The 14955-nt window shown below is 42.4% G+C and overlaps 1 protein-coding gene across 6 annotated transcripts in view; it reads right to left on the reverse strand.

The window, feature by feature from the left end:
• The window catches only part of thsd7ba (thrombospondin, type I, domain containing 7Ba), a 953049-nt gene that overhangs the window by 862158 nt on the left and 75936 nt on the right, over positions 1 to 14955 (reverse strand). For all 6 annotated transcript variants that reach the window (XM_068035032.1, XM_068035036.1, XM_068035034.1 and 3 more), the window contains exon 3: positions 6046 to 6220. In XM_068035032.1, the coding sequence (XP_067891133.1) occupies positions 6046 to 6187 (142 nt within the window). In that variant the 5' untranslated portion in view covers positions 6188 to 6220. The remainder of the gene's footprint in view (positions 1 to 6045; positions 6221 to 14955) is intronic.

Here is a 14955-nt window from a genome sequence, read left to right on the forward strand (position 1 = left end):
ACATTCAATGGCATTACCATCGCTGAATCCCCCACTATCAACATCCTTGGGGCTACCATTGGCCAGAAACTGAACTGGAGTAGCCATATAAATAAAGTGGCTACAAGAGTAGGTCAGAGGCTAGGAATCCTGCAGTGAGTAACTCACCTCCTGACTCCCCAAAGCCTGTCCACCATCTACAAGGCACAAGTCAGGAGTGTGATGGAATACTCTCCACTTGCCTGGATGGGTGCAGCTCCAACGCTCAGGAAGCTCAACACCATCCAGGACAAAGCAGCCCGCTTGATTGGCACCCCATCGACAAACATTCACTCCCTCCACCACCGACACACAGTGGCAGCAGTGTGTACCATCTACAAGATGCACTGCAGCAATGCACCAAGGCTCCTTGGACAGTACCTTCCAAACCCACGACCTCTACCAACTAGAAGGACAAGGGCAGCAAATGCATGGGAACACCACCACCTGCAAGTTCCCCTCCAAGTCACACACCATCCTGACTTGGAACTATATCGCCGTTCCTTCACTGTCGCTGGGTCAATATCCTGGAACTCCCTTCCTAACAGCACTGTGGGTGCACCTATCCCTCATGGACTGCAGCAGTTCAAGCTCACCACCACCTTCTCAAGAGCAGTTAGGGATGGACAATAAATGCTGGCCTGGCCAGTGATGCCCACATCACATGAATGAATTAAAAAAAAAAACAGGAGACTTGACAGAGGTCTTTAAAATTCTGAAAGAGTTCAATAGAGTGGATGTGAAGAAAATATTTCCACTCGTCAGCAAGTCCTGAACAAGGCAGCACAAACAGAAAAAAAGTCGCGAACAGATCAAAGAAAGAATTTAGGGAGCGATTTCTTTCCAGAATGGTGAAAATATGAAACTCGCTGCCACAAGTGGGTGAAATCAATAACAGTGATGCATTTAAGGGTAGGCTTGATGTGTACATGAGGGAGAAGTGAATCGCGGGGTACAAGGGCAGGTGGGAGGAGGTTATTGGAGTGACAGGAGACTTGCCTGGCATATAAACACCAGCATAGACCAGTTGGGACAAACGACCAGTTTCCATCAGCAGGTCTGGCAGCATCTGTGGAAAGAGAAGCAGAGTTAACGTTTCGGGTCAGTGACCCTTCTTCGGAACTGAAAAATATTAGAAAAGTCACAGATTATAAGCAAGTGAGGTGGGGGTGGGGCAAGAGATAACAAAGGAAAAGGTGCAGATTGGACCAGGCCACATAGCTGACCAAAAGGTCACGGAGCAAAGGCAAACAATATGTTAATGGTGTGTTGAAAGACAAAGCATTAGTACAGATTAGGTGTAAATACACTGATTATTGAACAGCAGCAAGTGCAAACCTGAAAAAAAGTTTTTTTCAGGTTTTTTTCAGGTTTACACTTGCTGCTGTTCAATAATCAGTGTATTTACACCTAATCTGTACTAATGCTTTGTCTTTCAACACACCATTAACATTGTTTGCCTTTGCTCCGTGACCTTTTGGTCAGCTATGTGGCCTGGTCCAATCTGCACCTTCTCCTTTGTTATCTCTTGCCCCACCCCCACCTCACTTGCTTATAATCTGTGATTTTTCTAATATTTGTCAGTTCCGAAGAAGGGTCACTGAACCGAAACGTTAACTCTGCTTCTCTTTCCACAGATGCTGCCAGACCTGCTGAGTGATTCCAGCATTTCTTGTTTTTATTTCAGATTTCCAGCATCCGCAGTATTTTGCTTTTATTATACGACCAGTTTCCATGTTGTACATTCTATATAGTTACCGTGTCCAAATTTCTTGTGATTTGAATTATCAGTGCTGGTGTAACCATTTCTGTACTCTTACTGATTTGTAAGTGTGTTCTATCAAAAATTGGCATTTTTGCTTCAGTTCACTTTAATCTATGGGCCATCTTTGGCTCCCAGGAGCTGGATAGAAAATGATAGACCTGTAACAGGCAATTACTGATTTTCTATCTGAGCTTTGAAAACCAAGATTTCCATTTTCTACATCTCTTTGATCCATATGTAATAAAAGCAATTCCATCTTCAAGGAATGTGGAAAAATAAATATTTGTTTGCACTGTAAATACCGCAAAAAAAAAATGCTGGGTAGTCTCTCAGTAGCTGAGCGTCGACGCATATGAAGCTTCATAACAATACTGGGACTCTGATTCTTCCTTTCTTCTTGGTGTTCAGATCTGAATCTCTGAGCATATGCCCTTTCAAGTAAAATGAACCAATCTCTATCACATCAACAACATCTGAAGCTGCAATCATTATCGCACTACTGAGAACAAAATCAAAGTCTGGTTTTAACATTTGCACAAGCAAAGTTTCATTACATTCTAATATCAACAACAATTCCACACAACCAGTCACCTAGCTCTGTACTGCTTTGAAAGTGGAATTAGTTCTTTGGGAGGCATTTCAGTTTGCTTTAACACTACAGATAAGTGACAAGCCAAAATATTAATAATATATGAGAATAGCAAAGAATCGCTCTGTATCTCTAAGGTTTATAAGGCCTACATTGTCGCACTCATCCATGAATGCAATTTTATCTGATATTTTTGGAAATGTAGACACTTTGCTGTAATTCTCTGCAGGAGAAAGAGGATGGCTGCAATAAAGAAAAAAGTGCATACAATGAAACGATAATGTGAAAAAATGGGAATATGAAAGATTTACTGTTCCCCATAAACCTTTGATGTTAAATTCACTTGAGAAACAAGAAATCCTACTGATCCATCCCTATTAATAATACAGCAAAAACAGAATCTTCATGTTTTACTATGCTTTAATGCAAACTCATTAATGCATAATCTTTCAGCCAATTATATTTTTGCAGAATATCCATGACATTTTATATTTTTTGAATTATTTATCATACTCATGAAATTCCACAGCTAATTTTTTTCTTCTATCTATTCCACAATATTGATTATTTCACATAACTACACGCTTAGATTTGAATATGTGAAGTGCGGTGTGACACAGCAGTATACAGGTTTCATTGTAACATAATGGCCGGACTTTTATGGCTCCCCCCCACCAAGAGCAGAAAGATGGCGGGGGGGCACGTAAAATGGAGCGGGAGGCTCGGGGGGCCCTTCCCAACCTACTCACCTCTGCCGCCACTTTACTCAGGGCAGCGGCAGCAAAAAACGGCCCGCCTGTCCCAGGCTAATCAAGGGGCCTCCACCTGCCACCATGGGGACTTTACCATTGGTAAGCGGGCGGCCCAGGCCCGAGAGAAGCCGCGTGACAAAAGCAGGAAGCTCTCTGACAGCCTGCAGGGGGGGGGGGGTGCACCCTCATGATCGGGCACCCTGTGCCCAACGGAGGGCCGCCCTCGCTTCCCCAACCACCCCCAACACCCAACACACCCCCATCCCCCCAATCGACCATGCTTGCCTCGCTGGGTCCGAACCGATCACCCCCGGCGAAGCAACAAAAACTTACCTTCGTTCCGGGGTTCTCCGTTATCTTCTTCGTGAAGCTGGCCGCTCCCGGTGGCACTGCTGTGACAAAGAGCTGCCGGCCTGCTGAATGGCCGGCAGCTCTATTAGGCGGGACTTCCTGCTTCAAGTGGTTGGAAGTCCCGCCTCAGAGCAATTAAAGGCTGGGGAACTGCAAAAATGCGGGTCGGATCCCCGAGCTAGGCGGAAGCGGGATTGCCACCGACTTTTCAGTTGGTGGACGTCTCCCGTCCACCGAGGGAAAAATCCCGGCCAGAATCTCCAGTATTGTCAGCTGTCAGTTGTGATGAAAGCAGGTCTATTGGTCAGCTTGTCAAATTTTGAAGGTAATTGAATATCGAATAACATATTTAGGTGAATTAAAATCCCTCAGCAGATTGTGGAAAAATAGTGAGGAAAGTCATTTCTTTCAAAAGATTCAAGGAAGAATCATGTTCAAACTAGTGCTCATGATGGAAAGCAGCTTTTCTCTAGCAACTAGCAGATTTCTCTTACTGCGATAAGATTAAATTTTTAAAAGTACCATAGAGCCGACTAGCTGTCATTCAGGATCAAAACTTGAATATTTTTCCAATGGACAAAATGCCAATTTTATCAGCAATTAACAAACTAACATAATTACTCTGCATTCTCAGCAGCATGCCTTTAAATGTATCCCATTGGCCCTCAACTGAGATTTTTAGCCCCTACCCTCAATTATCCCTAATCAATTTGCTTTACTTTTTTCTCACTAGTTCTAAAATAATCTGAATGTGAAACCTCAATCTTATTCAATCTAAAACTAAGGGCTGGATTTTACCAGCTCCCTGACATTGGGGATCATGGCGGGGGGAGGGGCTGGAAAATACTTCCGGGAGAGGCCACCATGCTGCCTGACGCTGGGAAGGCCCCAGCCCACTTTACCGGCGGCAGCAGGGCCTCGTAGTAGTCCACCCCATAACCCCAGCCCCACCCCCCACCCCGCTCAGCAACGGCAACTTAATTTAAATATTTAAATAAATTATAACGAATGCATAATTACTTACCTCATCACGATGGCTAGTTGCTGGAACTCCTGCACCATCAAGTCTCCGTTCGGAGATCCAAGGTGGCATACTGGTGGGGAGGGGGAAGGAGTGAAGTTTTTAGGGCGGGGGGGGTAGTGGGGAGCAGGGTAAACTCTTGCTATTGGTTGAGGGGATGGTGTGAAGGGGTTGAAGGTCAAAGTTACGGAAGTTCGGGGGGAAAAATTTGGGATTGGAAGAAAAGTTTTTTGCGGGGAGAGGGCAATTACTAAACTGATTAGTCATTGGGGGGGGTGGAAGTGGGGTTGGAATTTTGAATAAAATGTTACTTTTAATTTTTGAGAAACTGTGCCTTTAAAAATTTTAATGCCTCGGAAGGGCCTGAAGCCCTTTAAAATGATGCCAGTGCCTGTGCGGTGGTGCCGGACGCCGTTGCCGGAGACGGAGTGGCCGCCCCCTCTACGTCATCAGGGGCAGGCATTCCACCCCCTCCATGTAAATGAGCCACCACACTAAATAGTGCGACGGCTCATCGGCGCACATCTCGTGCGTGCGCCACGCCATTTTTGAAACTCGCCGCCTCTAAGTCTTAAGACCAATAACTTATCCATCACCAAGACCACTTATTTCCACCTCCCCCATACTGCCCTTATCTCACCTTGCATCCTAGAGTGTTGTCTTTGGTTTGTCCATTCTAGCCTCCACTGTAAGCCCCGCTTCTGTCTGTTGTATCATACATGGCAGAATCTTCAGTTATCTCAGCCCTACTCTAGAACCCCTTTAAAAGTTTCTTTGAAGCCTCCTTTCTTTTTCAATGCTTTCTTCTATGCTATCAATCATCTATCCTAACTCTTCTACTTCTATTCTCTGTGAAATGCCTTTGACTATTTTGTACATTAATCATCTACTCATATAGTAAGTAACTTTATTAGTGTCAATGGTTATTGACAAGAAGGGCATGGACAATAGCAAGAAATAATTTGCACAACTTAAAGAGTACAAAGTTAAATTATGAATTTAACTATAAATCAGATGCACACGACATATATGTAAATGACGGAAAGCTATAGTTATATAGCTCCTGGTCCACCAGTCTTGCGCACTCACCAGAAATCCCAACATAGACTTGCTGTATTCACCAAGCTGAGATGTTTAGAATACTCAGCTTGCGAATAGTATGTTGGTAGTCATCCACTATTGTAGAAATTAGCATATGCAACAGCTAACAATTTTTTGGTTAATATAAACTCATTACAAGTGATAAAAGCTTGACTTATGACTATCAAGGCCTTTTTCAAAGAAATATTCAATGCTTGCTTTGATAATATGGAAAAAATTGCATTAACAAATGTACCACTAAGTGTGATGTTGAAAAAATGTTATAATTAGAAACAGTTTAGGCTATTTCAGTCTAATGTAACATTGTATGACAGAAATGGCTTGCAGGAGCCATAAGACCTTTAAAGTGCATATATATCAACAAATTAGTCACAGTGAAGTTAAGATATAACCATTACAAATAAAGGTGTGCAATGGGCTCTATATTTTGGTTATTTTGTAGTTTTACCTGTTCTCCAGATGTACTGTTTTTCTTTAGGTGCTTCAAGATTTGCTTGCGTTTGTAGAAAAATGAAGATCCAAAGCATCACGGATTTTCTCAAACTCTGCCACATCCATCCCACCAGACCAAACTCATCTCTTAGGCTCATAGTCCAGAGAATTTTGTCTTAATGCTTCAGTTTCTGGAGACAAAACAACAAACTTAATGATTCCCACATGGCCACCTTTTAACTTGGCTTTCCAATGCATTAATAAGTAGTAATTTTTATTTTTCAAAAAAAAGTCTTGAAGAGAAGTCATTAAAAGACCATGAGATAAATACAGATGAAGACCACATCACAGCTTATCCAATCTTAGAAGCTCCAGTCATTTCTCAAACGAATTCCAGATTTCTTGCCTTTACTCTGCCACCCAGATACAGAAGAGAGCAACCAGAATGATCAAACCAATGGAGGAATTGCATTGGGAGGAATGATTTTGTAAATTGGGCATGTTCCTGCTGGGAAAGATAAAGGTGATATGATTTGTTTTTTTAGAGTTCTAAAAGGGATCAGATCATATGGACCATGACAAGTTATTTCACCTTGTCCAGAAAATAAAAAACAGAAGACACAGCCTGGGGCTTGAATGGGGTAAAGTGCAAAACCTATCTCCAGAAACACTATTCCAGTGAGCAGGTGGTCAAACTATGGAACAGGCTCCCTAGGGAAGACAGTAGAAGCAGTTACTATTGACTTATTTAAACATAAATTAGATATCTCTTTCAGAAAATAATGTTTTTGATACAATATATTTATAATCTGAAATAAGATGTGTGGTAACTGTCACATGCATGGGAGCAGCAGGTAATTTTGAATCTATGGTTCCCAAAACTCTCCACCACTAGGGAGTCATGTCTGGGTCTGTAGTAATGATTGATTGCTATGATTAGTCAACAACCCCTTTATCATTGTATCATGCAATGACTTTTGTACCAAGATGGTAGGAGACTAGGTCTTCTTTCCTCTAGCAATTCCTGTATTTCTACTAAGCCAAAGTCCATTGTTCAGTGTAAAACTTGCACTTCCATATTCTATTCGCAGTTTGAAGAATTCCATGTCTCATTTTCTAGATCTGCTTTTTCCATACCACTTACTATTTTGTATAGCTCCAGGAGGTTACATGTCAGCCACCTACTTCCATGGATAAAAAGCCCAAACTTCTTCAATGTTTCCCCATACATCAGTCCTCCATCATGAGGGATCACTCTCGTGACTCTTCTCTAAGGCTTGAATCTTGGTCTTGGGTCTTGATGGCCAGAACTAAATACAATACTCTCGCTATACTCGAACCAGTGTAGTAAAAACATGAATAAAAGAAAGTATGAATAAAAAAGGAAAAACAAAGTTGGTTGAAGCCAAAAGGACTGCTGAGTCATACATCATGGTTGGTATAAAAGAACTAACCACCATAAAATGATGCATAACATCAAGTCTCTATACACCAGGGCATTCAGTTCATAGTGAATGACACCTCAAAAAAAAGTAGTATCGTCCCCTTCCAAATCCTTCTTAGCTGCTTTTCACTCGGTTGTGGTCATACTGAATATTCAAGATAGCACCTGATAACCAATCCTTTTATATATATTCGTATGGCTGGGAAAGCAGTTATACTTCGATGTCGGGGTTAAAAATCCATTCAACCGTTTCACTTGATGCAGTGTGAATGGTTGTGATGCAACCAGGGATGGATCTCTCAAGGCAAGTGTTCAATATGTGAGTGATGGTCTGACTTGGATGGCCACAGTCACAATTTGAGCTGGTCCTCATGTTCCACTTGTGAAGCAAGTGGCCACATCTTCCCTAGCCTTCCTCAAGTGGTTGAAGGTTGTCCAGTATTTCTGTGGGAGGTTGAAACCTGGGACTTCACTGCTCAGGCAGTTACTCGGTTGCGGTTGGTGATGTTAGTAGTCAACCAGGAGGTGTGCCATCGCGAGGCGGGGCTGTCATTGGTTTATAGGGTGTAGAGTGTGTTCCAGTAGGGGCTACGAGATTTCAGGCAGGAGGTTTTTTGAGGTCCTGTATCAATGGGAGGGCTTTGTTAGCTGTCAGCCAGTGGTGATCTTTGAGGAGAATGTTTCCCTGCAGATATCAGGAGGTTCAATGTGTGCTGACACAGGAAGCCACTCGAGCTGTGTTGGTCTCAATGTTGCAGCAATAATCCTCATGATTTTCTCGGAGGTGGATATCCACCACGTGTGTGTGGCGGCTCCTGAGCCAAGTTGAGCAACAGTACTCTGCTATACTCAATCCTTTATGTTACATTGTATTCAAATAAAGCTGTGGCATCATTCTCTCTAAAAATGGGCAGTGTTCACCTGTTTGATCAGAAACTCTTTAAAAAGAACACTAATTCATTGCTATATGATTTTTAAAACATTGCTCCATAGCATCATTGTTGGCACCATTTTCAAGCACAAGGGAATTAAACCAGTTACAAAGGCATTATGCCGATTACCCCATGTTATCCCAATGCATGTTTGTTCAGCTCCTTAATGCTGTCAGGTTCAGTAACTCGTCTAACGCACTGCTTCCATAATATTACCAATATACATTATTTAAAAGAATAAAGCTAAGCAGAAAACAATTCTTATTTGCAACAGTTGAAGATTAATCATAAATATGGACTAAAACTAGAAATTTGACAAAATTAGAAAACACTGGAAAGACACAGTTCTGTCCATATCTGAGAAAAGTTTCAGTTTTAACAAAGAATATACCTGCATTGTTTCTGTATTTTTCTTTTCAGATGCTAATATTCTACTGTGCATTTCCAGGATTTTCTGTTTTTATATATTTACAAGTTCATTAAGACACATTTTTAAAATTATTTTTAAGAATAGTGTAGAAGGAACAGAAGAGTGCAATGAACCATGAATATGGGCTTTAAATTCTTATGCATGATGCAGATTTGAACTTCGTTGTATGGGAGTAAATAAGTTGAAAGAGTAGGGAAATTGTACTTTATAGTGAAAGGTATAAATAATGTAAATGCAAGCCGGTCATTTAAATTGTGTTGTAAATCCAGAAATAGAGGATACACATACAAAATGAACGTGCCTCACTGAGAATTAGAAGCATTGCATTTATGAATAGTGGGATCGAAACCTAGTAAAAGCTAATACTGTGTCGATCAATTCCTTTGGAAAAAAATAGGAGCAGACGACATTTGGCTCAGAATGGGATTAAAGATTAAATGTATAGTATACAGAGGAATGATCACATACCTCTTTGCAATGACTCCTGTGTTACTAGATGAAAAAGTCATCTGCAGAAAACAATCAACTGGAATTGAAAAGAGGAGTTGTGCTGATCGATACATATTTTAGAGTCTTACCCAACAGCCTTTGGGGACCAGGGAGAAAAATTGTAACACTTTCCTTTGTAAGATTTATAAAGCAAAGTAAATGTTATTATAGGGTACTTTGTCTGTTGACAGAGTGAACTTGATGAAATAAAAGGTCTTGTCATGTTCCATGCATCCTTGTGTTTTAAGGGAAAACTAAGATGAGCAAATGAATCTTACTTAAATCAATTGTATCAAGTGTGTTAGAATGTATCGGATAAAAAGAAAATTGTGAATACTGCAAATCTGAAATTAAAACATAAAATGCTGGGAATGCAATGTAAGGTGTTCAGCCTCTGAAAGGGCAACATAATCTACAGTTTTCTTGCAGATGTTGATCTATCTGCTTGAATATCAAATGCTTCATTTATCATTGTGAGGAATGAATTGGTGCCTAAATAAAAGATATTTATCAATTATCAGTGTATATGATTTTTGTCCCCACAACAAGAAAGGATGAAATACCCAAATTTATTGCTAATTTGTTATTTGACTAAGTCAGATCAGCCTTGGCTCAGTGGTAGCAATCACACCTCTAAGACAGAACATTGTCGGTTCTAGCACTACTCCAAACATTTCAGCTCATAATCTAGGCTGGTACTTCAGAGGAAATGTTGCCTTTCAGATGAGATGTTAAACCAAGGCCCCATCCCTCAACCAACAAATTTATCTGGTCATTTATTTTGTTGCTGTTGGTGGGAGCTTGCTGTGCACAATTTGGATGCCATATATCCTGGTTACGCATCTCCAAAGCAGGATGGTGTGCAATTTGGAGGTGAACAGTGCTACTCTTGTCCTTCTAGGTGGTAGATATCACAGGGGAGCAGGGTGCTATCAAATTATGCTTGGTAAGCTTCTGCAGTGTAACAGTGCACTAGTGATGCAGGAGGTATATATTGTGCCCAGATACAGGAGCACTGATGAAGCAAACTGGTCTCTCCCAAATGATGGAAGGCTTCTTGGGTGTTGTTGCAGTAGTACCTATCTCTTCTTTGGCAGTTGGAATCGAGGATGACTTGCTTCCACTCCAGTTCGATGGGTCCTGAGATGGCTGATAAGTTCAATGCATGATCTGCAGATTCTGCCAAATGAGGGACAGTTAGTGCTTGAAGGGTCAGGTAGATGAGTAGTGTGGAGGTTTGTGTGCTCCCTCTGATGCCTCAAATTCATATCCGCATGTTCCTGACAAAGTCCCTTGAGGAGTACGATGCCTTCTACCTACTATCAGGTTGAATTCTGCTCCAAGTGCCCTGTTCCTTGCAACCATGTACACTTTTTTGTCACCAATTTACCTTACAGCAAAGGGACCTTTCCACTGAGTACCTACGGATTCTGAACAATGCAGGCGAAAGCTTGAATGTGTCTGTCAGAAATTTAGTTATAATGGAACTTTGCTATTATTGAAGAGATAAGACAAGACCAGTACAATCTTCAACTCTTCTAATCATAATCACAAAGAATTGTGCCTCAGCTAAAGTTAATATCTAGCAGAACCCATGATTAGTGAGAGGAATCTCCAGTAAAGACAGGCATCCCTTGTACATTTAAACCTAAGTCTTCAACATCATCTGTTGAACCTTGTAAAGTCATAGGTAATGTTCCCTCTAATTTTTCTTTGACGTATGCAGCCAGTTTATGCATCACGTGGTACATTCCAGATTCTTGCTTGGCCGGGCGCTCATGCAGCTTAGAGAGAGACCATCGGTCATAGGGGGTTATTATGGGAAATGAGTGAAAATAGGGGCTAAGACATGCCTATTTATAAGTATGACAATGGCATGTATCAGGATGGCTCAGCAAGGAAGAGGCACTGCATCAATTGCCAGCACTGTTGCAGGCACCAGCTCAGACACCGCCAAACCACATGTAATTTAGAGGCTCGGGAAGACCATGGATCTTCACAGAGGGACACAATGGGTGCTAGTGGGCAGCAGCCACACTAGGTGGAAGGACACCTCAGGTGCCACCTTGCTGGAGGGCAAGTTAGCGTACAAGTTCTGCTGTCGAGGAGTCAGTTGAGAACCTCCCAGCGTCAAGCTTCAGAAGAAGGCTGATGGGTTCAACAAACAAAATGCTTGGTGCAGAGGACAATGTCTGGAAGCTTACGGTTCATGGCTATGGGAATGGAGGAGTCCACCTCCAGCTTGATCTGTGGCATGACAAAGAGCCCGGAACCCACCCTCTTGAGCGTGGAGAGTCTAGTCAATTTCACCTAGCAACCAACATAATGAAGTGTCTGACAGGGGTCTGACTGATAACATGCTGCAATGGAAGCTCAGGCAGCTGCCATGGTGGCTTTGGGCTTCTTGGTTGAAAGGGGCTTGCATAGCCTCTCTGCTGCCCAGAGATCTGTTGACCAGCAGATGGGAGCAGGAACCTACAGGGCCCTCTCTAGTTGCCAGCATTCCTGCTCCCTCCCCTGCCACTACACCACTGTCCTTGCAGTTGTCTGTCAGCTAGGTAGCCCAGTCTACTGAAGCTCATGTTGAGATGGTGCAGTCAGAGGCAGGGCCATCAAGGCTCACAGTCTCTTGAAATTGAAGGAAAAAGTCCATCAGGCATGTATCCCGATGTGTTCCTGCCTCCTTCCATCTTTCCCAGGGGCATGTTGGTGGAGAAGTTGGGAACTCCCTTGACTGAAGCAGGAAGGTAATTAAAGTCATTAAGGAGACAATTCAGAGATTTTCTGCATGGGTTCCCTTTTTCTCAACAAGGGAGCAGTCTCACCCTGTGGGTTGGATTTTCAAAGTGGGGGGGAGTTGGGAACTAGAATTGGGGCTAGAGATTTCATGGGTTCCAGAGTCAATGTTGAGGACTCCCAGGGCAACTCGCTCCTGCCTGTATCCCACTGTGCTGCCACCTCACATACACAGGGATGGTGATGGTGGTGTCTGTGAAGTTGTCTGTAGGGTATGATTCTGTGAGTATGACTATGTCAGACTGTTGCTTGACTAGTCTGTGGGACAGCTCTTCCAATTTTGGCACAAGCCCCCAGATGTTAGTAAGGATGACTCTGCAGGGTCAACAGAAATAATTTATTTCTCTGAGACAGTAGTGATTTCTCACCAATAGATTCCTTTAACTGCCAGACAACAGTTGATTTTTTTTTATTCTTTCATGGGATGTGGGCATTGCTGGTAAGGCCAGCATTTGATTATAACATCTTAAAATATATTTTATTTAATTGGGCAACAACCTGAGCTTTGTTTGATTTCCCAATATAATTACCCTCTGATAAGGCACTTGGGATACATATTGAAAGCATTATGGTGGTGCTGTTGTTCCTGACTAACAATTTCTCCTTCATCCATCACCTTGACATATTTATATCAATTGTAGTGCAACTTCAAATAAACAATCTAATATTTGGATAAGATGTCATCGCTTACAACACACAAAATATGTTAACTAACTTCTCTCAAGAAGATGTTAAGCTGCAGAATAAAACATAGTATTGCTTTTTCAAAAATGTTCCTTAAAAATGTACAAATACAAAACCAGAAATAGTCTTCATAATTACGTACATGCACGCACCGGTTAACCGAAAAAAGAGATGTTCTCTGCAGAGCTCTTTTACAAAAAAAAAAAGAAAAAAAAATACTTTGGCCAAATACTTGTTAATTCTTGAAGAAAACAGATGAGATATGTTGTGTCCCAAAATGGCATACAGTCTGGCATCCGAGTACATGTAGATGGGTCACTGGGATCTTTTCTGGAGCAGTTCATTTCAGGCAGCATCAAGAATTAATCTGGCAAGCTTCCCAGGAACTCCTCAGGAGAAATGCAGCATTTCATAGAGACAAGAGGAAGGAGGCACAATGGGTGTTTCTCTCCTGGCTGCTTAATATCCAAGTGCTTTCAAACACAGTTCACACCCCAAGTGAACCAAAACAATATCTCAAAAGCAAAACCAAACAGCAAGTCAGAACCTCCTGACATCTCCTCCAAGTCACCAAGTTTTCTGTATTTTATTGAGTTTAAGGCATGTGACTTCCAGTAAATGTTGCTTTCAAACAAGATCTCGAGTGTCCTTCTGGCGACCTTTTTTTAAAAAACTAAGTCCTACGTCTATGTTCTCCAATGAACCCATCTCCACAATTCTAACACACGAATCCTCAAAAAATATTTAAAAATAATAGAAGCACTTTCATGACACAAGTTAAAATTCTAACAGCATGAGACCTTTGAATGCACCAGTAACATTAGAGATAAAATCAGTCAGGTTTTGTCTTGAATGCAGATTCGATTCCTCATGACAAAATATTTCACCTCAGCAAAAGGAAAGCCTGAAGCAATATGACTTACCACAAAACAAGACTATTGATTGACCAAGTGAAAATTGTTACTGGAGTTCAGGGAGTCTACAAGTTTACTCCTTTATATTCCAAGAGGAAGGATGCTGATAAACTGAGATGTAAGGTAGGAGAAATTTAGCCTCTAACCTGGGAACAATGGTGCTTATACTGTTTAAACAATAAATTGACTTGGAAAAACATATACTGAACCTTGCTTCGTCACAGATTCTCTTGTTGCAGGCTGATTATAACATATTGTCCTCCAGTTAGCAGAATAGAATATGCAGGAGTATAAATTTCTTTCTGAATGCCATTGTTGCTGCTTCATAAAATTACCAACAAGAAAAGAACAACTGAAGCAGAGTGAGTTTGATGTCAAGCTTTCCTCTCCCCAAGATGCAACATTTTGCTCCCATAAGATGTTTCTTCTAACATCTGGGCTGAGAACTGACAACATTAATCCAATCTGAAGCAGTCAGGTCAGTGACAAGTGATTTGCCCTTGCCCGTTTTCAGTGACAAGCAGCTTTGGGACTTAAACTTATGACTGTCTGGGAGAAAGACAAGGGCTGAAATTTTGCGCCCCCCCCCCCTCCCCAAAGAGCGGACTGGAGGTGGGTGAGGGGGGCATAAAATGGAGTGGGAGGCTCTGGGCTCTTCCCGACCTGCTCCTGCCACCATTTTACATGGGACGACAGCGGCGTGAAATAGCCTGCCCATCCCAAGCCAATCAATGCCCTTAAAAGGCTAATTAACGGCCACTTAAGAGCCTCTGTGCACCATCACGGGGATTTTACCATTGGCAGGTGGGTGGCCCAGGCCTGAGAAAAGTTGCCTGATAGAAGTAGGCAGCCTTCTGATGGCCTGGAGGGAGCCCTCCTGTTCATGGCCCGCGGACCCCCCAATTGACCCCTCTTTGCCTTGCTGGGGCCCAATCAATTACCCCCGGCGATGCCCCAAAAACTCACCTCTTTTCTGGGACCATCCTTCCTCTTCATCTTGAAGTAGGGTGCAGTCCCAGCAGTGGCCCCCACACTGGGTGGCGCTGCTGGGACTAAGAGCTGCCGACCTACTGATTGGCTGGCAGTTCCCTTAGGCAGGACTTTCTGCATCAATGAGGTGGAAGTCCCGCCTAAGACCAATTAAGGGCCTGGGGATGATAAAATCTGGTCTGGATCCCCTGGCCCAGCGGAGGCAGGATCGCCATCGACTTTTCGGTCAGTGGACAGTTCCCATCTG

The sequence above is a fragment of the Heterodontus francisci genome, chromosome 7, assembly GCF_036365525.1.
Source record: "Heterodontus francisci isolate sHetFra1 chromosome 7, sHetFra1.hap1, whole genome shotgun sequence".
NCBI lineage: Eukaryota > Metazoa > Chordata > Chondrichthyes > Heterodontiformes > Heterodontidae > Heterodontus > Heterodontus francisci.